At 46.0% G+C, this 23,348-nt stretch overlaps 1 protein-coding gene across 2 annotated transcripts; it reads left to right on the top strand.

The window, feature by feature from the left end:
* The first annotated feature begins 1,978 nt into the window (after nt 1–1,978).
* Nucleotides 1,979–23,348, top strand: LOC126529320 (MIF4G domain-containing protein B-like). Of its 2 annotated transcripts, none has more exons than XM_050176923.3 (6): nt 1,979–2,061; nt 2,159–2,318; nt 11,753–11,903; nt 18,461–18,579; nt 19,401–19,727; nt 22,931–23,348. In XM_050176923.3, exons 2-6 carry the CDS (start codon nt 2,250–2,252, stop codon nt 23,153–23,155), a joined length of 891 nt encoding a protein of 296 aa, XP_050032880.1. In that variant the 5' UTR covers nt 1,979–2,061; nt 2,159–2,249; the 3' UTR covers nt 23,156–23,348. The 2 variants fall into 2 exon arrangements, with proteins under 2 accessions (XP_050032880.1, XP_054925746.1); XM_055069771.2 differs by having other exon boundaries at nt 19,419–19,727.

Genomic DNA, 23,348 nt, shown 5'->3' on the forward strand with positions numbered 1-23,348 from the left:
GTCGTAATTAGCTGCAGTTGGTAAGGGTCATGTATTGTACTTGCATGTTGCAGTTTCGAACAGACAAGAGTTTTGTATGCTAACAGCCTAATGAAGGCGAGTGCACGAAAAATAAACTTTGCAGGCGTTGAGATGCGGCCTTCTTGGTACGACATCTTTTGTAGTGTTTAGCGCAGAAATTTCCCGAAGCGTGCTGTAAACTGAAGTTCCAGAACACAGACAAGATGCGAAAATGGGCACAAATAAGCTAAGCTATACATCAGATTTTCTCTCAGTGATATTTTGAATCGCCCAGAAATATGGGACGGTGTACTGTTTCTTCTGTCAGCAAAAGGTTACCGGCGTACACTATCAAATTGTTTAACATGGCTACCACCGTACAGGCCTTCAAGTTAAATACATTTTCATGCATTTATTTACACGGAACGAAGTATTCAGCAAACTTCGGCAGGTGGCAAGCGGTACTAGGTAGCACGCACACAGAAGAAGGGGAAACGCGAGATTTTGCGACAAGCAAATTGGTCGACAGAAAGCCCATTTTGCCTCCTTGCACGTCACGCCATGCACGGGCCGCTGTACGCGACGCAGCTATGGGTGCTGGTAGCAAGTTTATACGCCAACTATTATTTCAGCCTCGAAGCTGCTGCCACTCCTGCACACAAGTTAGGACGCCTTATCAGGCCAGCCGGCGCACCTACCGCCTCATAAATGCATCTTTAACGCGATAGTGTAAAGCGCCCGCTGTCGCAGAAAATCCTGCGTTGGCACCGGCGGTCCCTGTATGAGAAAAGTCGTCCCAAACCATGCATCCCGATACACGCAGGCCCTCCGCGAGGCGCACAGGCGTTACTGGACTAATTGAATTTCTCAGAGCGCCTCAAAAAATTCGTAAAGTACGATTTACACACAACCTACAGACATGATAGCGTCGGAATGTAGTTTGAATATACGAGTAAACGTAATTCTGTTACGCGAAAACTCAAAACACAAACACCTTTTCCAGCTGCCGTTTTAGGTCTGTCTTAGTAGGAGTGGTGAGCCTTTCTCGTTCCTTGCAGCGCCATCCAAGATGGTGTTGCACTGGTGTTGCAAGAAAAAAAAACGGTAAGCTCACCTTCGTGCATAGCGTTCGCCGTCAGCGTTTTCAGGAAGACATGCGGTTACATATGCTGCAGTGACTGGGAAGCTTAGGCGTCCTCCAATTTGTTTTTTTTTTTCTTCCTGTATGTGTCAACCATTCCTTGGTGGAGGTGCACCTTGCAATTCAACATAGTTTCGTACTTAAAGTAGTAGAGGGAACTGTGGTGGTGGGGGGGGGGGGGGGGGGGAGGAGGGGGCTGTTATTGTTCAGACACAGGGCAACGATCGGGCGGCAGATCCACGGACGGCCGCGTTCCCTGGATCCTTGATCGCCGGCGTCCGGCACGTCGGCCTGCGGTCTTCCGTCTCACGTTTGAGTGCAGTGGGGTCGTGCGGGGACCCAGGGGGTCTGCGGGGTCCCAAATTCCTTTGCAAAATAAAGTGTTTTTCCTCCTCCCTCCCACTAACTAGGCGCGTGTCTCACCACGAAAGGATTTCGCCACGTGCTCGCCGTGCGCCCCCAATCGGGGCACGACGCTTCTTCGGAACAACACAGGGTCCTCGCTGATTTGGTGAGACCATGCGCATGTGTGGTACAATGGCGAAAGAACCCGCGCACACTTCGTCGTCTACGCTATTGTTTTACTCATCACACTGGGGAAGAACACGATTTCATCTGCTTATTCATCTATTTACTAATCTATTTATAATAAATATTTCTGCCCATTTATAGCATTATTCAAAATTATTTCTCTATTACTCTGTGTGCTGTACTTCTACACCTCCTCCCTTTTCCCCCAGCGTATTTTCTTCTTCGTCTACCACCTATTTCATTGCCAGTTCATGCTTTCGGTTCTGCGCCATTTAGTGCGATCATTATCATCAGCATCATCATCGTCCCGAGCCTGGGCTGGCTTGCGCGTTCCACAGACAGAGACGTCGCTCTCAGGCGTCGCATTTTTCTACGGACAGAAAGTCGATGTAAGTCGTTTCTGGCATGCTCGCTCACCGGCTGCTTTGAAGCCTAATCATATACGGATATCGTGCAGTAGAAGAGAGTCGTTGTTGTCATGCGCAGACTCAAGCACTTTGTTACGTCCGGCATTCCACGGCGTCCCGTTGGATGTCCGCGCTTGCACGCCGTGGTTCAGACTTCCACACACATCAGCATGGAACGCGGGAAGCAGAACAAGACCCAAGGGAGTCAGGATGACAGCCGGAATGGCAGCCAGGATCAGGTGACCAGAGTGCATTTTGTGTTTACCGTTAGACGGTATATCGGGTAAAAAGAAGTCGCTGTCTCTGTGCATAAACAGCAAGTTAAGCTGAGGGTTTACGATTTGCTTTGCCGTCTGTTTCCACGCAGACGCCCATTGGTAAAGCTAATAGTGCGACAACGCACGACGCCCTTACCGGTGGCAGAGGATATAATGCAAGCGTGTCTTCTTTTCAGAATCAATTCATCTGACCGTGAGGGTAACTCTACTTACTTCTTTGTCGCTTAGCATACAAGGTGACTGCGCGTTCCTAGCTCTGGTAGACACACTTTGTAGACGAATGCGAAATAAAAGAACTCTTTGCAAAATTAAAGCATTCTACGCTCCGCGGTGCCTCAGCGCAAGAAATATTAGAGGTAGTGGCCATGAGCGACGCTCAACTATAACTGCGGACCCAATGCGCACGCCAGCCTTCGTCACTGTACACTGACGAAGGCTTGTCCTCCAGGCTGGTGTACTCTGACGAAGGCTGGTCCACCAGCCGAAAACGTTTAGTAAATAAGTCTTCCAAAAAGTTCGTCATCTCGTTCTGCTTATATATATACATATATGTCACCTATACTACTGCTACAAGTGTGCTGCTTACGTTAACAATAATCTTCAGTGCTTTCTCACCATGCTTTCTACATGCAAATCTACTCGGATAGGGACAATAGCTCAAAGCAGTGCTGCATAGTCCTGTAATGATAATGTAATGTCACATTGTAATGATCAGTGCCAAACGCTACGTGTGTGCGTGTGTTTGTGTTTGTGGACGTGTATGTGTGTGTGTCCTATGCCTCTAAATATTCCTACAGGATCAACCTCGACAAGTGTCGACGCTAATGCGATTACTAATGCGATTACAGTAGCTACACACTATACTGCCACCACCGAGACTCATCTTGTAGGAGCCCTTTATGCAGCCGCATTCTCCTCTCACCCTTCCCACTCAAGGTCCCTAGATAAAACAAGTTTACAAGACAGCGACACTCAATCTTCTTTGCGCCGTCCTATTCGCTCTCACGCTTACTCTCTTTTCTACATTATTCGAATCTGTGATTGATGCATTGCTTGCACGTGATGTGCTAACTGGCTAGAAATGGTGTTTAATATATTGCAAAAGGTCCAAAGCTACTGCGCATGCGCTAATAATCTGGTCAGATTTTTGCCGGAAGGCGTCGTCGTAATCAGGACGTACGACGGCGATTTAGAGTGCAATACAACAGCTGGCCATAAAAAAAGCACACGGCACTGTAATAATCTGCATGAGAAGCTCCTTCCAGCTCTGTGGAAGCCGCTGGCGCCTCGGACTAATGAGAAAGGCGAGCGCATGAAAATGTTTTCGTCCGCGTTTTGTTGCCTGCTACCGACCGCTGTAGCGTCCTAAGTGTCCGCAGCGTCCGTCGTTGCACAACAGTACACGAATGGGGCGTGGTAGCTGATATACCAACTATATTCACACGCAGGTGCCAGCACCTGTATTCTCATACCTTATATCCTTGACTCTGCTCAACGCCGTTTATGAGAAACACTACACTTCACTGAAGGCATTTTTTTAGAGTGAAACGCCGTCCGCGTTGGAGCACCGAAGCAGCTGTTTGACTAGGTCGTCGGTGCGAACACGCAGCCGAACGCCGGCGCCGGCGGTACATCACAGCAACAAATATCTTGGCGCTGTAAGTATAAGCCGTGTTTACTTGTATGCTTGGGCTTCGTTGGATTTGCAGTAAACTTTTTCTCAGCACTTCCTTCAGGTTTGCTTAGCTGGCAAAAGGTGCAAACGCCGTTCTCAATATGCTAACCTGCGCCGCGTCGTCTGCTCGGCGTCTAGTTGGCGGAGGGATGGATGGATAAAACTTTATTGGATCTATTTAAATGAGGTTGGGCCCCTAGACGTCCGAGAGCCCCCTGGCCAACATATCTAGGCAAGCACGGTACACCAGCCAGAGCTGGTCATCCGAGAAAGTGGCCCGAAGAGCGGCCTCCCACGAGGAAAAGGAAGGGTTGGGAATAGACTCTACCGCCATGGGCGTGGGACAGCTCCACAAACAGTGGAAAAGATCTGCCCGGGGCGCTCGGCAGGTGGTACATTGTGGATTATGGGGACCAGGGTAAAATAAATGTGCCAGATAGGGAGAAATAAATGTTTTGGTCTGGATCTCTAGTTGGGGTTTGCTCCTCACCGTCATCGCATACCGTACAGGGGCGGAGTAGAAAAATAATAGTGAAATGAGCCATTTGACGTTTAAAGCGTTCCGCATCGTCAACGCATCGTCAGCACTAAGGCTGTGGTACCATATGCCAGGTTTAATTCAAACCTTTTTTTATACCTCTGCGTCGTCTGTGTAGGCCAAACAGCGTCCAAACAAAGTGCGTATCTCAGTAACAACGACAAATCATATCTAATGTCGGCGTGAAGCATGAAGTGAGGCTAAGCGATGGCTGGTTAGGCCGTTTGTTTCCTGCCGTCGGAGTGGAGAACAAGTGACAAGCGTGAATTTGGATAGAAGCGGGCGCAAGCGAGGGACATCGCAGCATGCGAGGTGCCATGGCTAGTGGTGTAAAATATAAAACGGGCATAACGTTGCTAGTTGGACAGCACGCATTGTGCTTCTTCTTGTGCTGCGCCTTACTCGTTGAACTAAGCAATTGCTTTTTGTAGATGCGATTTACTTCTATCAAAACGTACCTGTTTCTGCTTGGGTGATAACTCACGCCAAGCTTTCCCCTTTTTGTGCACGGCCTCATTAGTTTTGACCCTTCTTGGGGGCGCTCCAGAGCAGTTCGGTGAGGAGGAAACCAGCAGGAAAGGGGGAGTGGCGCTGCCTTGAAAACTTGTTTTATCTAGCAATGCCTGCTTTAGAAGATGCCTGTCGCGTAAGCTGAGAAGCTGGTTCCGGCCCCTCTCCTCTTTCCTCCTCTCCACCTGAGTCGGCTGCGAGCGCTACTTGCGGCGGCTTCTCGAAATTGGAATCACCTTTCTTTGCATCCGAAATTTTAGCGGCGTCTGTTGCGATCCTGGAGGCAGGACCCGCGGTCTTTCGTCAAGCCATTGGTCGAACGCTCGCCAGGCTAGTAATAGTCATTTCCTCCGCAACAGGAAGTAGGGTTGGCAGCGAGCGCCATCTCTCCGCGACTACCCTGAACTACAGGAAGCTCCACTACAATGGAAAAACTAGCGACGCGGCAGGCATCTACTAAAGAAGGCATTGTATCTAGGTACCTTATTCCCACCGAACATGCAGCGCCATCTAATGGCGCCGCCATGAAAAGCGCGCCTGGCGCCCCATATATTCGGACAAGATGATCTTGATACAGATGTCGAGGGTTGGCTTCCACCCTGAACTGCAGAAATTGTAAAGAATATAATTGTAAGTTGGTGCCAAGAAGATGCGTTAAAAAGCGGCACCAACTCAATGGCATTTTCCCAGTTCTCCCTAGGGCGATGCCCACTGGCCCCAGGGACACACACCTAGGGACGAATACCCAGTCGCACATGCCATATGGACCCAGGGGCACATACCCATTTGCACATACCGAGTGACCCAATGTCACATGCCCAGTGTCCGCAGTGCGTATACACCGTGTACGTACCATTGCACATACCCAATGTTGCATACCAAGTGACGCCAGTGGCACATATATTTAGCCTGCACTATCTTCGAAATCGGCTCCCCAAAACTCCTACATAACACACACAAACTGGATTAGTTCGGACATTGCCAGTATGGAGTGCACGTCTCGCGTTTAGAATATGACCTGTGCAATGGCAATAACCTAAAACTTGGTAGGCGCTGAAGGTTGTTCCAAAGGCTGCTATCCTGCCCGCGGATTGTCTTGACACGCACGTCGCCTACGTGTCATTTCTCCCAGCTGTCAGCCCAAGGAGGTTGGATCACCTGTGTCGCAAGCGTCTCGCGACATTGGTGATCGTGGGAAGCTTTCTGTGTAAAACTTTCATTTTATGTTTCTTTCTTTCTATGGTGCTTTGATTCTGTCGCTTGGGGGGCACAGAAACTGTTGCGTCTTGCCTCCCCTTCTGTAATTCCCCACACAGATGATGGGGTGGGGTCCGATCCATAAGTTGCCTGCTCACTGAAGGTTTCCTGCTGTACGCACCAAAAGAAATATGTTTTCTATGACCACTTTCCTTCCTTGGTCCTGCGCAGTCACCAGTTCAAACAAGTATAATACTGAAAAGACTGCAAGGAAGGGAACCCTGCACCCGGAGTTTAGGCGACATCTTTTTCTGGTTACCCATTACAAAATTTTCAGTTTCGCCCAAAAGGCGAATTGATTGCGGCAGCAAATTGTTCGACAGCTATATGCAAAAGGTTAGCACTTTTATCAGCTGTGTAAAGTGCTCGAAACAATAGCTTGCTAACAAAATAACAACCACGGTGTCACGTGTACAGTGGCAAACACGAACACATTTAACTCGATGACTGCGTCCACTCGTCGACGGAACTCTGGCGTGACAGAGAGCCGCAGCAGCGGTGAGCGAATTCCCCTTTGTGTTTTTTGTCATTTTAACGCAAACTTGGAGTACGAGAACACAGCGCACACGAAGCCATCAGCTATCTCAGGTTAGCTAGCCTTCGTACCCACCTCGAAGTATTTGCAAGATAGGACAGCAAGTAGGCGCGCTTGTATGCTATATATGCGTAGCTAGAGTAGAAGCGAAGACGCGCCCTAGTCTGCGACTCTTCCTGTCCCCATCATTTCTGCCCACACCTCCCCATCTATCGCTTGCAAGCAAGAAAAGTCGGCGCACATCCACCCCACCTGCGCCCCTTTCGGATGCTAGGAGACGCCGTCGCAGCAAGTCACCATCCTTGAAGAAAAAATAGCGCTACAATGACGCGTACTAAACGAACATTTACGACGGACAGGCGCTCACCACATCAACCAACTCGCCCACATCAAGCCTCTCCAAGTCGCTATCCTTCTCGGCTCATCCTTTCATGATTTCTCTCCCACTTACAGCACGCTACGCGCGAGTGCGGTCTTAGCACACTTGGAGTTTTGATGCCGACGGTGACGGCTGAAATTCGCATGCAGTGTTCATGTAATTTCTATCGCAACAAAAGGCATCATTTGTTGCAATGTGCCGGAAGGTATGAGCTAAAATAGAACCTATCCCCCCTGGAGGAAGGAAATGGCAGGTCTAAATAAGTTGGAGGAATTTGTTCCTAGAGGTATGACAAGAAATGCAAACGATAGTAGTGCACGCAATTCGACAAAGGTGACAGTTCCAGTTCTTGTTGCCTCACAGCATATAGCGACCATATGTCGTTTATGCCTACGACTAGTCCACTGTGCAACAAAAACGAGTATGCTTAAGCTTCCCCTTTATGAGTGGAGCGCGACAGCATTCAAAGATTCCTGAATGCTTCTCACGCTTCCCGGCAACTGCAGCTTCTGTAACCGTAATGTTTACCGGGAAGCGCTGTCGGCAAACGCTATACGGGAAGGTGAGCTTTCCTGTAGAAACGCGGCCCCTTGCGCGGGCCCATCTCCTGCTATTAAGAGGAAGCTTTAGCTCGGGTGCTCCTATCTAAATACATGTAAAAGGAGAATTCGTTTTTCTCGGCAACCACAGCACCAAATTTGACGGGGTTTGTTGCATTTAAAAGAAAAACTTAAAATTTAGTGACTGTTGGTTTCGAATTTTCGATTTAGGTTGTCAATTTTTTATTAAAAATTGGCAGAAATCGCAAATTTTCAGAAAACGAAACTATCAAGTTTACAACTCTATAACTCAGCAAGAATAGGTGATATCGCAATTCTGTGAATTGTACTTAATAGCACACCTAAGGCGCACAAATTTGACATCTTATACATGAATCTCAAAAAATTTATTAATATGTAATTACAACTTTTGCAGAACCCTCGTAAACAACGTAACAAGCTCACGTAAGATGTAAAATGACATATGAAATTTGTCCGCTTTGAATGATCTAATGGATGCCGTTTACAGAACCGCGATATCTGTTCTTGATGCAGAGCTATTAGTTTGTAAACTTCGTGCTTCTATTTTTTTCAAGCTTCTGAAATTTTGTAAATCTCTTTAACAAAATGCAAGCCCTAAATCAAAATTCCGCTTCCAACAGTCACTAGAATTCAACTTTCTCTCTCAAAAGCAACAAATTTCATTAAAATCGGTCCAGGGGTTATCTCAGAAAAACGTTTTTGCGTTTTTACATGTATTTGAATAGGCCGCGTCGGAGTTGGGCCCGAGCTAAAGCTTCCTCTTAAGGCGAAAGCCTTAAATCTCTGTATCAAGGTCGCGTTGTGAGATACAGAAAAAAAATATCACGTTACTCAAAGTCAGCAAGCGAACGAAAGCATGTCCAGCCGTGTATAGGAGATCATTAATGATTAGGAAAGTTAATTCACGATTGATGAGGGATTAGATTAAAGTGAATAAGGGTGGATTAAAGTCGACTAAGGTGGATTATGGAAGATTAAGCTGGATTAAGCTGTATTTCAGTAGGCTTTCGCCTTCGCGTCTCTTAGGCGATCGCTAAGTACACCTGGAAATTTCAGAGTGAAAGCCTCTGTTGCATGATCGCGTTGCGAGGTATAGAAAATATCACGTGGCCCAACGAAGGTCAGAAGCGAGTCAAAGCATATCCAGCCATATATAAGAGGTGACGATTTATTAGCAGTTAACTAATGATTGATTAGTGATCGGATTAAGGTGGATTAGAATGGATTAAGGTAGATTATGGTGCATTAAGGTGTATAAGGAGGTTTATGGTGGATTATAGTAGACTATGGTGTATGAAGGCCGAATAAGGTGTATTAAGAAGGATTAAGGTAGATTATGGTGGATTAAGGTACATTTCGGTGAATTAAGGTGGATGAAGTTGATTTACAGCAGTCATTACAAGGTTTTCGCCTTCGCGTCTCTTAGGGGATAGCTAAGGACATGTGCAAACTTTTTATTTTGCATTTGTCATAATTCATTCTGAGAAGATTCAAAATAAAACGCATGCGCTGTCGATGTTTTGTTTCACGGCATTTGTCTGTAGGCTGTCATTTGGAGCATTTCGAGGAATAACTTTATAAAGAATGTAATACAAGGTATGAGCAACGCAGTGATAGAAGAACAATTTAAGTGCCGTATAGAATATAAGGGTAACTTTCGCTTACACGACGGCGGATAGCGGACGCCGACACCGTATTTTCTGCGTCATGGGGCCCAGAACGCCATCGTGTTAAGGCAATGAAACTGCAGGAATCTAACGCTGCGTTGACAGAAAAGTGCATATATTACATAAACCACTCATAAGAGAACGTTTTGAAGGTGTTGCTAGCGCAGCAAAACATTGGCAGCAAGCCGACCACATTTCATGGGAACCAGGTTGAAAGCCACAAGGATCCTTTGTGATTGTCACAGCTTAAAAGTTCACTTGGGGAACTTCATCCCTGAGAAGTTTGTGTGGGCCTTGCCTGCCAACACATGGCAGCCGAAATTGCGTGCGCAGCAAGCTTTGCTCCGGCCTTCCAACTAGGCCGGAAAGAGCATAAGTTGAATGGTGATGAGTGCGGCCGGCTCCTTCTCCCCACCGCATAGCTCGTGAGCAAGGACTTTTCATGCGTCAAGGATGCTCTCGCGCTTCAGTACTGCTCCTGCGGCTTTGATGAGACAAGAAAAAACGATTTTGCAGTGCTGTGTGATCACTTATTGATTTCGAAAAGACTGATGACGGTTTACGAGGGGCCAAATGCATGCTGGGGCCTATCAGTGTGGAAGCGTTCGTTAGCGAGTACTTCTGCGAAATCTCTAACACGGGAACTGTCATGCTCTTTATCTGCAAAATAAATGCATAATTGGCTAAAGTGAGAAATTTAATTGTAATAATGTAAATGCAGATAATTGGGAGCTTTATAATCGATAAGAAAGAATTCGAAAATAAAAAAATTGTTTCGCCCGGAAGACGAAGCATTGATTGCAATACCAAGGTAGTAGACAGCTTTGCAAAGTAAAAGTAGTAGTTTTATTGGCCGTATAAATTTGCAAACTTTCAATAACTAAATTAACAAGCATGGTGTCAGCAAGCACAGGCTAGCATGAACACATCACACTCGATGAGCGCGGGCAATCACTGCCGAAACACTGGCGTTAGGAAGCACGGCAGCAGCAGCGAGCGAAGTGACCTTCGTGGTGTCCGTCGCTTCAACGCAAACTGAGCGGCGAGAACGCAGCACGCACAAAGGCATGAGTCGTCGGCACACCTACACTCTGCTCAAACCGTAGGTCGCTTTCAACATATGACGCACGCAGCCATGGAATGCGCAGTACAAAGCCACCCCCTCCTTCCCCTCACCCCGGAACCTAGAGTGGCACGGAAAACGGCGCACTTCCTTCCCACCTACCTTACTTGCACGCGAGAGATAAAGCCGCGATCGTCGCGTCCCCTCGCACGCGTCCCCTCGCACGCGTCCCCTCGCACGCGTTCACTCGCACATGCAGCATACAGCGCGCGTCGACGTTGTTATCGCCCTTGGACTTTATACGAAGCATCACGGCGACGGCTACGCCGACGGCAAAAATGCGCCTGGAACGTCCATATAATTGCTATCGCCAAAACTGTTCCCGCCATGCCCCCTTGAAAGGTTAGTTTTCTTGAAAACTTGCTTTGCCGCATTATTGATATGTGTGCAAAGCAGCCTGCTTTGGAATTGCGCAGTATAAAAAACGATAGCGTAGATGACTGGCAGATGTGATAACAGTGTAATAGTAGATGATGGGTAACCTTTAAAAAATGAAAAGAAATTGGTGACGTCGCCGTCGCCGCGTGGAGGTCGCAACAAAAAACGAAAATGAAGAAAAGATGTGGTCTGGCAAAAAAAAGAAACGGTTATGACGGCGTATCGACATGAGATTATAAGAAATATCCGCAAAATATATGCATAATTGGTCAGGTTAACACATGTAATCTTTATAACAGTGTAACAGCAGATGATTGGTAGCGATGGGTAGACATGCATAAGCCATCCAAATAACCAAGCAAAAGCGAAGCAGCAGCCAAACCACAGAATGCTTGCGCATTAGTAGACAATTCTCATAAATTCTGTAGTGTTTTTTATTCTCAAGTGTGTTTCTTTTACGCACATACTCCTGCTACATTCACGTTTATATGAAGAAGCGGCAAGAACTCATCATGTTCCCGGAAACGCACATTTCACAATTTGTGGGTTTTGTGCATGTTTATTGTTTCTTGAGCTGGTTGTAAAGCTTCGGACGAACCACCGACATGTGTCGGCGCTTGCTCTCGCCTTGTCATTTCACCGTCTTGATACGGCTTGAAACGTGACACAACGTGATCCGCCCACAGAAACATGCTGCAATCTTCACATCTACATTCCCTCCGTCAATGCACTGCTCTCGTGCTGTTGTGCAGGTTCCTTCTACTTCAAGTTGCTTGAGCACTCCAGCGGAGGCAGTGGAACCCCCGGCTCATGGCGAAGGCTCACACGTTCGAGGCGCTGTCTCGCAAGTGTTTGTGCCGTCGGCTGCCGATTGCCATAACGTTTTCAGAAGGGCGATGCAGGGTGAGGCCATTGTAAAGCACGAGTTGTTTCCAAAAAAAAAAAAAAAACGTTAGGCACGATAACAACACGTGTAAGTTTTGCTTCGCTTGTAAGAACCTTTATTGAAGGGTTATCTTTTTGCTTTTCTCACGGGGGGAAGCTAGTATATAAGAGCCATCACTTTAATGAAAGAAGCAACGTAACCTTTCCTGTGGCGGTTGAAAGCCACGAATGACTTCGGCTACGTTCTGAAGCTGCATGTCGCGCTGCATTTCTTAAGTTATGCTTTCCCTGCAATACAATGGAAACTTTCAAATTGAATTTCCTTTATATTACATTGCTTTGTGTTTTATACCCTAAAGTATTCAAATTCAAGTCTACTGGCTTCTTGCCACATACTGTCAGGCTGCAGGCAAGCTTCCCAGTATGCTCCCGAGAACAAACATAAGTTTTCTGTCAAGAAAAAACGTCGGACCTCGACAAGAGCTGCCTACAGATGGTGTAGAAGAAGTCTAATCCTTGATATGACAAATTGTTTAAAGAAAGTTTTCTTGTAGAATGATCGCGTCCGCTCGTGCAGTACTTACCAAGGCACAAATTAGCGGAGGTCCTACGAAACATTCTAGCGTACAACGCTGTGCTTCTCACGTGACGCGTAGTGCCGAACTGACATGACGCAATCTATGGAGCAGCCTCTCGAGGATGTTTTCTTTAGGTATTCTGGCATCTTTCCTGGTCTGAAAAAGGAGACTATATACTTGGCTTGAGTTGATATGCTTATTTCCTCAATATGAAGTGTCCTTTAAAGCAAATGACATTGTTTTCAGGCTATTATTCAGCATGGCGTTTATATTTCTTAGTTTTATTTACTGTAGTTTGTATGTGTTGCCACCCGAAACTGAGCAAAGCACTGACAATCAAGCCATTTCTTCATTTCATTTATTCAATTATCAAAACTGCCGACTGATTTATTTATTGCATGTTTTGTGCAACTACTCCAACTTCCTCGTGTTACACTGCTGCTATAGGTCTCCATTTTCTAGGCAATAATTCAGGCCTAAATTAGTCAAATTTACCTTTTCAAAGTATGGCAACTCTACAATCACGCTTGGTTTATGCTTCTTTCTTGCTTCTATCATCTGTTCTTTAGCCTACTACTGAGGCATATATCAGTAGAAGGAAGGACTTCAAACGTTTCTGTTGCATGAATGTGCAATAGCAGCGCTACCATGCGCTTACACTTGTGCGCTGCCTAGATGGAGGTGCAAATAACCAATCATTAGATTGAGAACACTTAGCTATATAAATATATGAAGGCCTAAATATTCCTGCAGAAAAAGGCTATTTAATTTAGATTGCGAAAATATTTTAAAGGGAATTTGTCCTTACCCTGCTTTGCAAGAAGATGATGTCGCCTGTCACCTGTCTTTCCTTCATTATTTCCATCTCATGGGGGTCCTTACTTATAGAGAATGCCTGTAGAATGAGCCCAGCCAGTATCACTTCATCCTCTTTATGTTGCTTTACACTACAGACGACAACGTGGCCAGCTTCAAACACAGATTCGCCTTCTAGCAGCAGCCGCGATGTGTCATACTGCTTACCAATGAAGCTGTAAATGCTGGAGACCGGTATATTCACTGAAACAAGAAATTCCCATTTAGACCACAGTAAGCTACACCTTTCAGCATGCAAGTGCATTCAAGTGCGCAATGTAATACGGTCGGGTGTCACACGGCGCATTTTCGATCGCGAGCGAGCCGGTTCGAGACCAAATTTCTCGATCTCGAAGCTGCGGGAGGGAGTCAATCGCCAAAATCTCGATCCCGATCTGGTTCGATCGCGATTGAAAATGCACCGTGTGACATCCATATGAGATTCGCGCAATAAGAAGCAACAGATAAATATTAAAATAATGCCGCAGACAGTCGCGTTCTCGTCGCCACACTGGCGAAAATGTAATATGTTTTCTAGCTACAACGTCACCAAGCGGATCCCTGTCAGAAAAATACCAAAGCTAAACTCTCTGAACCGTGCGTTCACGTGCATGTGGCTCTCGTGTGTATGCGTCATATCATGTGAGAGAGGTCGCGGCTGCATGCAGCTCAAGGCAAGATAGGTTGCTTCCCACAAAACGGTGAAACCACTTGCGCCATGCTGCGTGTGGGTATGCATGCTAAACAGGAAGAAATTGCGAATGCGATTCCAACCGCCACCCGTTTGTTGATGCAAACCTAGAATGAATTAAATTACACGCTCGGCAGATTTATGTTTCTTTACTGCAAGCACACGCTAAAGCCCATCTGATGCTTAGTTTTAATTCGACACAATGGTTTCGTACCTTTCTGTAACTTTTTAAGCTACTTTTTCTGTAAACATTTCAAATGCATCAAGAAACTGAAACTGAAACTGAAACAAAAGCAGTGGACTCGGCCTCCGTGGTTTTCATGTCGGTGGCCATGTAATAGACGACGGCGGCAATCATGGCAGTGTCTAAGGCCTTATAAGGAAGTGACTTTTTTCGGAACCGATATTTAACATGTCATACAGTCAGTGACGGAGCCGCAGCAGTACTTTATTGATTTCGTTGAAGCTAAATGCAACAAGAATAATAATAAAAGACGCCAAATGGGCAGCGGGCTGAGCAGGAGAGGGCTGGCGGAGCAATATAATTTTGCACATCAGACGGATGACTCTGCATGGTGGGGCCACGGTATGTCCTCGCCCCCAAACTGCAGTGCCGCGCCAGCAACAAGGGTCAAAGCTTTTCACGATATTGTAATGTGTATATAACTAGGTAAGCAGGTTGCCTAATTTGTGTCATGGCGTTATGGGTGCGCTACGTGAACACTCAGGAGTAAATGGATAACTTCACGGACTAGAAATTTGGCGTTTAGTGCAGTAGCCTCAATATGTATACATGTCTATATATAAGAAAATATTAGAAAGCAAGCGAGCAGCAAAAAAGGCAATACCATCTGAGATCGCATGAACGTGTGAGATACAAAAGCTATTTGAGGAAACGAAAAATTGACGGCGCTTTCGCAGGACTAACTTCCCTTGTAATTCTCCAACGCCTCTCGAATGCCGTGTGGTTTCTCTTACTTAAACTGCAACAGCAAACGTCATCACGCTGCGCTTCTTCTTACTATTATTTTAGCGCCATGCGTGCTTTCTTGTGCCACTTTCAATGCAATGTACACCATTTCAGCGCAAAGGGTGTATTTGGGTGAATTGCATACTGAAAGCTTCGTCCAAGACGGTATGGCTTTGAAACGAGACAGCTGCCGTCAGCTATACAAGTGAACGCCGTTGTTTGTTTTATGTTAAAGCGACAGCCTTTTCTTTATATTTTGGTCGTTTTGTAATCTGTGGCAGGGGTGTTCTCGGCTTGGAGCACGTGCTTGTTTTTGCGATCAGAACATTTCGGTCCTTGAATAGATCAAGCTGACTTTAAAGGTTGTAAAGACATTAAATAGGCAACTTTTTTTATCTTCTGTGGTATATGTTTCCACAAACTGCTGCCTTGAATTGACGCCAAACATAGATTCGCACCAGTGTTGCCTACTCGAACTAAGAAAAATGCGGAAATCGAGACTCGGAAAAATTAAAAACCGCGATATGAACAACCAGAATCCGCTAACAGCCAGCTAAATAGACAACGGTCAGAATGACGTCAAAACTTTTATTGCATCTACATAAAACACAATTCAAAAATTAAACTGCGCAGAAAATTATTCCTTTCCGTCCATAATAGAATCCGAGATGTGAATTATCAATAATATTATGCACCTTTTTGCGCAACTGTGAAGTGCGGAAACGTATTGCGAAACAAAACTAAGAAAAAAATATGCCTACAGTCATTTGCCAGAAAACAAGTTGAACTACCGAGCAGTGAATAAAATTACAGAGAAAAATGTCACCTGTTTTATGTTGGTGGGGTCGCGCGTCCTCTGCATGTATTTGTTCTGATGCGTGGCTTGGTCTACGGCCGTTGCCATCACTGACCCCGTAGGCCTCCATCGCGGCGATTGTGAACAGCGTGCTTGGGCACCGCCTAACTGAAGCAGCATTTATCGTTCAGCCATGCGGAGGTCCGAATCCACAATCGCAGCCTGCGCGCACTAGAACATCGGTAGGCATCCTTCAGCAGCGCATGAGATCTGAGGCTTATTTTGGGGTACTAGCAGCAGTGTTTGCCTACTGAAGGAAAAATTGGTTCCGCTGCTGCAGTATGTTTCTCCGTAGCAGCTTGCATGACTTAAGTTTCCTGCTTTGCACAAAGTTGCGCCTTGCGATAGCCGCACTTGGCTCGTCTGGCACCACCTCGAATTTCCATCAGCCAGCCTGGAAGCTCTGGTTCCTGTAACTATTCTTTCCTAAATGTTTTTTTTTTGTATTTCGCCGGAGGTATTTCCATAAGCAAAGTCCTCTTAAGCATGCCTGCGAAAATTGCGATGAGTGAAACTTCTAGAGCTCATAGTTCAGAGGAGGCATGGAGACATGGCTGAAGAAATGTGAAGCTCACAAGTTATGGATGTAGATGATCATCATCATCATCATCAGCCTGGTTACGCCCACTGCAGGGCAAAGGCCTCTCCCATACTTCTCCAACTGCCCCGGTCATGTACTAATTGTGGCCATGTTGACCCTCCAAACTTCCTAATCTCATCTGCCCACCTAACTTTCTGTCGCCCCCTGCTACGCTTCCCTTCCCTCGGAATCCAGTCCGTAACCCTTAATGACCATCGGTTATCTTCCCTCCTCATTACATGTCCTGCCCATGCCCATTTCTTTTTCTTGATTTCAACTAACATGTCATTAACGCGCGTTTGTTCCCTCACCCAATCTGCTCTTTTCTTATCCCTCAATGTTACACCTATCATTCTTCTTTCCATAGCTCGTTGCGTCGTCCTCAATTTAAGTAGAACCCTTTTCGTAAGCCTCCAGGTTTCTGCCCCGTACGTGAGTACTGGTAAGACACAGCTGTTATAAACTTTTCTCTTGAGGGATAATGGCAACCTGCTGTTCATGATCTCAGAATGCCTGCCAAACGCACCCCAGCCCATTCTTATTCTTCTGATTATTTCACTCTCATGATCCGGATCAGCAGACACTACCTGTCCTAAGTAGATGTATTCCCTTACCATTTCGAGTGCCTCGCTACCTATCGTAAACTGCTGTTCCCTTCCGAGGCTGTTAAACATTACTTTAGTTTTCTGCAGATTAATTTTTAGTCCCACCCTTCTGCTCTGCCTCTCCAGGTCAGTGAGCATGCATTGCAGTTGGTCCCCTGAGTTACTAAGCAAGGCAATATCATCAGCGAAGCGCAAGTTACTAAGGTATTCTCCATTTACTCTTATCCACAATTCTTCCCAATCCAGGTCTCTGAATACCTCCTGTAAACATGCTGTGAATAGCATTGGAGAGATCGTATCTCCCTGCCTGACGCCTTTCTTTATAGGGATTTTGCTGCTTTCTTTATGGAGGACTACAGTGGCTGTGGAGCCGCTATAGATATCTTTCAGTATTTTTACGTACGGCTCGTCTACACCCTGATTCCGTAATGCCTCCATGACTGCTGAGGTTTCGACTGAATCAAACGCTTTCTCATAATCAATGAAAGCTATATATAATGGTTGGTTATATTCCGCACATTTTTCTATCACCTGATTGATAGTGTGAATATGATCTATTGTTGAGTAGCCTTTACGGAATCCTGCCTGGTCCTTTGGTTGACGGAAGTCTAAGGTGTTCCTGATTCTATTTGCAATTACCTTAGTAAATACTTTGTAGGCAACGGACAGTAAGCTGATCGGTCTATAGTTTCTCAAGTCTTTGGCGTCCCCTTTCTTATGGATTAGGATTATGTTAGCGTTCTTCCAAGATTCCGGTACGCTCGAGGTCATGAGGCATTGTGTATACAGGGTGGCCAGTTTTTCTAGAACAATCTGCCCACCGTCCTTCAACAAATCTGCTGTTACCTGATCCTCCCCAGCTGCCTTCCCCCTTTGCGTAGCTCCCAAGGCTTTCCTTACTTCTTCCGGCGTTACTTGTGGGATTTCGAATTCCTCTAGACTATTCTCACTTCCATTATCATCGTGGGTTCCACTCGTACTGTATAAATCTCTATAAAACTCCTCAGCCACTTGAACTATCTCATCCATATTAGATGATAATTTCCTCTAACTTCCAGTGGCATATGGATAAGCCAGACGTTTGCGACACGTGTAACGCTTATTATTATGTAAAAACATTTAAGTTTTTGTATGGCCAAAAAAGAAGTCACAATTACATGAAAACCGAAGAAAAAGAAACAGACGCCCACCAGACAACAAACTTCCCCTCTTGGCAGCACAAGAACACCGCTAATTGGCGACACTGATGCGCATGGTTTGGTCCGAGGACAGAAACTCAAGCCTCCGATTCTTTTTTACACGTACTATTCTTTATGATTTCTATTAAGCCTTTATTTTACGTTTGCTATTACGAATCATTTTTATTACGGTCCTGGTGTAGTAATGCTTCGCCTTTCAATATTCAGTTCATGGCTCCAACTCTCTAGACTTCTTTTGCAGAGCCAAGCTCACTGAGTACGGACGACCTGAAGCTGCTGTCTGTTGCCATTTGCCAGTCAGCAATCCGCAGGGTCAACTATGCCATCCCAGCCGCCGAATTCTGCCTCGCCATCATCGAGGTATTTCACACGTCTCACCTTCTCATACATTGTCGCTGGGTCCTCTTATCTCAAACCTACACTGCAGTACGATGGCGGCTGTGACGTTTCTTGTTCAAGCATCCCACTGTTACTTGACCGGCTTCTAACACAACACCGCGGCGTACTGTTCCGACAGAATGACGTACTAGCTGCATAACAGGCTATATGTAACAGTACAAAGAGTCCAGAGCACGCTAAAAAAAAAAAAGTAGTTTATGAGCATGCCTTCGCTGACCCAGTTAATGCATCAGATTCCTCCTCAAGAATAGGGCGTACCTTCATTTCACAGCCTATTTTGATTTATAAACCTGATATTTTGTATAGGCTGGCATATACACCTTTTAGTTAGTGGTTTTTTTTTTGCGTTGAGGGCGCCAACGCATCTATATTTTTTCACATAATTTTGGGCATATTTCTCGTGTGTCTCGTTCAAAACAAATACTAGAAAAAAAAATTCAAATATTAAGACTGTAAATCTAGAAGAACGTGAGGTCGTTCGTGCATGTTCCGAGGCCGCTTAATTTGATGTTTTCCTATTATAACCTCATCACAACACCTAATTGGTGCGGTGAATGTGCTTGCATACGTGCTTAAATGTCAATTTCTTTAGTAAAGTTCGTTTTAAAGTTTCATTTACGCATTTTTGTAGGCAGTTACGCCACGTTACTTGAATTTCAACTTCTAGTACTGTAATGAGTAAAAAATAGAAGGCTCACAACATTTCCAAACTTCATTAGTTGCTCTATGGGCCTGCGACGTCGTTCCTCTGACTCACTTGTTCCTTGCCTGTTCATTACAAGCGCGGCGAACGTGCCCAGGCTGAAGGGTGCGAGACGTTTCTGGAGAGCCTGTTGCTGTTCTGCCGCGAGTTGTTCAACAGCCGCGACGAAGTATTGAGGCCGCCCGACCAGCCCACAGTCCGATCCAGGCGCTGGGTGGCTTACGTCACCTTCCTCGCCGAGCTCCTCGACGGCCTCAGCGAAGGTCTTGGCGAAAACACGCTCAGGCCTTGCCATGGTGGCGCCGCTTCCACGGCCAAAGCAAGAAGCATGATGGTGCTTGCAACCCTGCTCTGTGTCAGCTGCCACACCATCCTACAGCCGCCGTCACTTTACAATCCCACCGAGGTGAGGAGACACTTTCGGGAGCTATAGCGGTTCCTATAGTTGCGGCTACTGCAGACCGTGTGATCCGCAGATGGTGATCACAACGTTTGTTGAACTGAAGGTTACTGCAGCCTCTTCCCTAGCTGAAACTTATAAAATAGCCCATCCGATATTCTTGAGCATCTCAACTTCGCTGTATATTGAAATTGTCGACTTTCTCAGCTCTCTTTCGTTTACAAAAGTACTACTAGCTCACTGATTGACTAAAATGCCATAGTTGCAAAACTCGAGAACCTGGCGGAATATAACAATGTTAGGAGTATCACTCCTGGTCGAGTGTATTTATGAATCGTGGTTATGGTGGTAGCGATGATAATTATGATGAAGACAATGCTGATTTCAGCATACCCTCCGAAACCTAGTTCTGGCGTTTACCACAATCCGGCTTATTTCAGTGTGTTGGGATTTCTACTCTATAAACCACGGACATTGCCTCGACGTACATTAGATGTATCAGCTGGAGATTCAACACCTCCAATAGAGGTTGGGATTTCTCTAGTTTACGTGAACGTAACGTTTATGGTACTGTCAAAATTCCTCTTTTTTTTACGTTGAAAAGACGTTATATAAATGTCTCTGCTTGATATTCGCTACATTTTTGGGGTATTAATGGACATTAGTGTAAGGCTGAAACGCGCTATAACCGGGTTACCCAGAAGACGTTCTGCACATTCACAATACTGTGCGGGAACGGTTCAGCATATTTTTATTGACATAGCATAAATATGACATAAAATTTCAATAACATTGCTTTCGCATATTGCTTGCTAGCTGAATATTACGTCATCAGTAGGCGCTATGTGAAAGGTGCAAGGGGAAGAATTTCCACTCAGCAAGATCAGATACTTCGTGTAGACTCATAAGTGCTCACGCACGCCCACCTCGCGGATGTGCAAAGTCCCTATTCTTCAGGACCTTACATCTGGTACAAGTACATCATTGAATTACATCACATTTTAAGAGCAAATTGAACGCGGAAATAGGAGAGTATACATGCAAACATATGACCTGCAAAGATGGTACTCATGAACTATACTATGAGCAAGTGAGAAAATATCTTCATCATAGGGAAACGGAAAAAAAAAACGCTTCTGGGAGGACAACTGTCCATGTGTGATCGAAAAACGTTCTGTCAGGTCGTCACCAAATACGACATTGGTTGCCATGTGATATATATGGGTAAATCTGAAAAATGTGCCTCATAAGCTTGTAGCAATACGGTATTGCGCATTACGTATACGTTGTTACGCAATAAGTATTACCGTCGTAATGCAGTGATTTGGGCTCATGGGTATGGCATGGGGAGGCTTATAGCGCGTGAAAAGACAAGGACGAAAGGTGTGTGTCACGTCTTCCTTTCGTCCTTGTCTTTTCACACGCTATAATCCTCACGGTATTGCCGTCGACAGTCATCGTGAGACAGCCCCTCCCAATTTTTTTTCTTTCCGACTAGTTAAGTCTTCAAATACATATATAAATTATATTGAGAAGATTTATTCGCTTTGGGTAGGTTCATGGGAAATAACAGGATGCAGCGGCAACCACCAATTCTCAGCTAGATGAACCGGGTCCGAGCCATGCGACTGCGACGTGATTGCTGAGGTTTAAATCTTCGTCCTTGCAATCAGCCCCGGCGCAGTCACTATAACACAGTGGAAGACTACGAGTAACTGCGACATTGAACCTAGCGCGATGTATCATTCGCTTCAGCAGCACTTTCAGTCGCAGGAACTGCTCCTGCACCTCCGCGACACAGACATTTATGAAACTGATTTCATGACTCTCTTGCTCTCTAGCGTCTGTCACACGCGCACTATGCCTTTTTTTTCGTTTCTCTTATACATTTATCGCGTATCTTACCCACACGTGCAGTCACCTAGCCTGCTCGTTCGTCTCTGTCTTGTTTGCGATTTAAACTCACGTTATCGACTTGGTCCTGCTCGAACTAACGCTGTTGTCGTGCTGCCTCTGAGCACCTGATGTTGCAATTTTACCTCCATCGCTGGGAAGTGGGTACGCCATTCTTCCCTTTTCATGAACCTGCGCCGCTGGATTGCGAGAGCCTCCGTGCAATCAGCTCGGTGTGCCTGTCGAATATGGTATTTTTCTGCTTGGCAAGACATCACTCGCTTTTCTTTTTTTTTTTTTTTTATGCGAGCTGAAATCGAGAATGTTTGCGTGCCTTGCCTTCAGGACAGGATGAAGAATCCCAAGTATGAAAAACTGATACTGAATTGCAGGGCGCGTTCTTCCCCGCATGCCACCTGTTGCAGCTCTTTCAAACACACAAGCTGTCGCACGAGAGCTATGGGATGCTTAAGGAGAGTTTAGGTTCGGTGGTGGAGCTATTGGGGGCGGGCAATCTTCGTGGTAGTAGAAGAGAAAGGTGGCAGTGGGCTTTCACTCCGGCGCTACCTCCCGCAGAAGCCATGACACCAGCTACTGCGACGGCCTTTTCTTTCTTCTTTTCCCTTTACACCTCCTCCCCATCCCCAATGTGCTGACCCGTGCTCGCCAATCGGCTGCAGAGAATTACGGCTTTTCCTTTCTACAATCGCTATCCCTCTCGCTTTGAAACAGCTCGTCTATGACGAATCAGTACTACCACGCTGAATGGGCTGGCTAATGTCGCTCTTCTATACGCAATTACGCAATGAAACTGCAAATGCTGCATAAGTGTCCTTACTGCAGCAAATATGCACCATCCAGTACATAATTCATATTAAAGGTGAATAGCTTTCAGGAAGCATTTGTATATTCGCTTACATTGACAGTCCTTGTTGATGGTTTCTGCCCAATTTTCTTTATAATTATGTAAAATTACAAGTTCTGAATAAGCGCAGTGAATTTAGCGATCTAACAGTGCTCTAGTGCAAGAACATTGGCAAGATTTCGCCAACTCGGCTTGATTTTGTACGTTCTTTCTTTCTTAAGGAGCCTCCTCTTGCGTGAACATCTTATGTTCACGCAAGTGGAGGCTCCCAATATGCTATTCTAGAACACTTATTTCCGAATGCAGTTTATTATTCGTCTTTTTCGTCCCTGTATGCGTGTGCGCAGATGCTTTGTTTGTAATAAACAATTTTTCCTGGCTTTGTGTCCCGCATATTCCCTTTGTGTTTGTAACGTGTTTCACAAGCCGCCTTCTTTGGTTCGTGTCGCAGATGGACTGCCTCCGGACGGCACTGACCACCGCTGGCGCTGCCTTGGAGCGTGTGGCCCCGGAGCGACTGGCGTCCCTGCTGCGCGAGATCCACGCCACCTTGGAAATGCAGGGCCTGCCAATCCGGTCACGCCACGTGCTGCTCGAATTGAAAGAGCTCCAGGCTGCGGGCTGGCAGCTGAGCCCTGCGCAGCAGCCCAGCTTGTCAAGTGGTACGGGTCGTTAGGGCTGCAAAAAAATGTCCAACGGCTCCCAAAACGACATACTTTGCGAGGATCGGCCTCAAGAACTCTGCGTCGCCACAGTGACGCCCTTCAAGCAGTGGCGTTGTAGTACCCCGTGTTCGGCAGCAAGACACATCCGACAGGAATGACGCAGAGCGCTGAGACTTGATAAATGTTTTGTGTGGGCCACGTAAA

This window comes from Dermacentor andersoni, chromosome 8 (genome assembly GCF_023375885.2).
Source record: "Dermacentor andersoni chromosome 8, qqDerAnde1_hic_scaffold, whole genome shotgun sequence".
Classification (NCBI taxonomy): domain Eukaryota; kingdom Metazoa; phylum Arthropoda; class Arachnida; order Ixodida; family Ixodidae; genus Dermacentor; species Dermacentor andersoni.

Excerpts from the sequence above, each read along its gene's own strand:
- LOC126529320 (XM_050176923.3), top strand. The coding sequence starts at position 2,250 with ATGGAACGCGGGAAGCAGAACAAGACCCAAGGGAGTCAGGATGACAGC. Across the intron at positions 2,319-11,752 it reads GGAATGGCAGCCAGGATCAG|GTTCCTTCTACTTCAAGTTG; the intron begins GTGACCAGAGTG and ends GCTGTTGTGCAG. Across the intron at positions 11,904-18,460 it reads TTTCAGAAGGGCGATGCAGG|AGCCAAGCTCACTGAGTACG; the intron begins GTGAGGCCATTG and ends CTTCTTTTGCAG.